The 1,524-nt window shown below is 38.6% G+C and overlaps 1 protein-coding gene across 1 annotated transcript; it reads left to right on the top strand.

Annotated features, from left to right (window-relative positions):
* The first annotated feature begins 503 nt into the window (after window positions 1-503).
* On the top strand, window positions 504-1,181 carry LOC141664935 (uncharacterized). Its single transcript, XM_074470891.1, has one exon. The coding sequence runs from the start codon at window positions 504-506 to the stop codon at window positions 1,179-1,181; it is 678 nt and encodes a 225-aa protein (XP_074326992.1).
* Window positions 1,182-1,524: the final 343 nt, after the last annotated feature.

The raw sequence follows: 1,524 nt of genomic DNA, 5'->3' as shown, positions 1-1,524 counted from the left end.
ATTCCCCATAGTTTGTAGGATTGCTAGAACCAATTAAAGCTCAGTCATGGTTGAGGAAAATGGAAAAGAGTTCGAGTTAGCGGAAGTTAAAGATGAGAAAAAGGCGCAGTACGCAAGTTATTACCTTTAGGTTGAGGCAAGTTATAGGTAGAAATCTTCAAAGGCGCTGCTTGAAGGAAAAGTTATAATCTAAGAGAAGTTTACGGAGATGTTTTAGAGAAGTATTTTCCAAATTATATGCAAGACCAGTAGGAGATGAGGTTTATGAATCTGAGAAAAGAAGACGTGATTTATTTTAAGTACAATCAAGAAGGTCACTATTCGACGGAATGCCCAAGTGAAGCAAGGAAGATGGAATTGACTTATTTTAAATATGGAAAGGTGGGCTATATGGTAAGGAATGTAAGGAGCTTGTTCAGAAGGTGAATGTGCTTAGGATTACTGGACCATCGCCCTCTGTAGCACCAACAGCTCAACCAAGGGCAAGAACGTTCAACATAACAATGAAAGATGTTGTGCAGAATGCGGATGTGGTGGCAGGTATGCTTGATATAAACTCAGTAGAAGTTAAAGTGTTAATGGATTCCGGAGCTAGTAGATCCTTTATTGTTGAAAGTGTTATTGCTAGATTAAAGTGTGTTGCATACCCTCTCGAACCTAATTTGATTAGAGAAGTAGTGAATCAAGACAGATTTACTTCCAAGAAATTATGTCCCATTTGCGATAGGATTATAGATGGTCGGCACTTTTCCGCTGACTTAATTCTTTTTAAGTTAGGAGAATTCGACGTTCTATTAGGGATGGATTGGTTTTCAAACCACTATGTGCAAATCGAATGTAGAAGCAAGAAAGTGAAATTAGAGACCAAGGATGATATTGAAGTGATATTCAAAGGAAAGAAGCAAGAGAAGAAGTTTCTAATGGCTATCCAAATGAAGAGACTGTTACGACATGAGTGTGAAGCGTATTTAACACATCTGAATGATGTAGAAAAGGAGTCCTTAAGGATTGAAAATATTCCGGTAGTTAAAGATTTTCCTGATGTGTTTCCAGATAAATTACCTGGACTACCTCCAAATCGAGAGGTCGAGTTTATGATTGATTTGGCTCCCAGAATGGAATTAATATCGAAAGCTCCCTATCAAATGGCACCTTTCGAGATAAAAGAGTTAGCGACGTAGTTGCAGGATTTGCTGGACAAAGGAGTTATTTGCCTGAGTGTATCCCTGAGGGGTGCACCAGTGCTATTTGTAAATAAGAAAGATGAAGGTCTGAGGCTGTGTATCAATTATTGTGAATTGAATGAGTTGAGGAATAAGAATAAGTATCCTCTACCGTGAATCGACGACTTGCTTTGATAAATTGGAAGGAGCTACTTGTTTCTCAAAGATTGACTTAAGATTTGGGTATCATCAGCTGAAGATTAAGTGGACGATATACCCAAGACGGCGTTTCGAACAAGATTTGGACACTATGAGTTCTTGTGATGGCGTTTGGATTGACAAATGCGCCAGCTGCATTTAT

The sequence above is a fragment of the Apium graveolens genome, chromosome 6 (genome assembly GCF_009905375.1).
Source record: "Apium graveolens cultivar Ventura chromosome 6, ASM990537v1, whole genome shotgun sequence".
NCBI classification, from domain to species: domain Eukaryota; kingdom Viridiplantae; phylum Streptophyta; class Magnoliopsida; order Apiales; family Apiaceae; genus Apium; species Apium graveolens.
The sequence above is the reverse complement of the archived record's forward strand: the minus strand, read 5'-3'. Positions and strand labels throughout refer to the sequence as shown.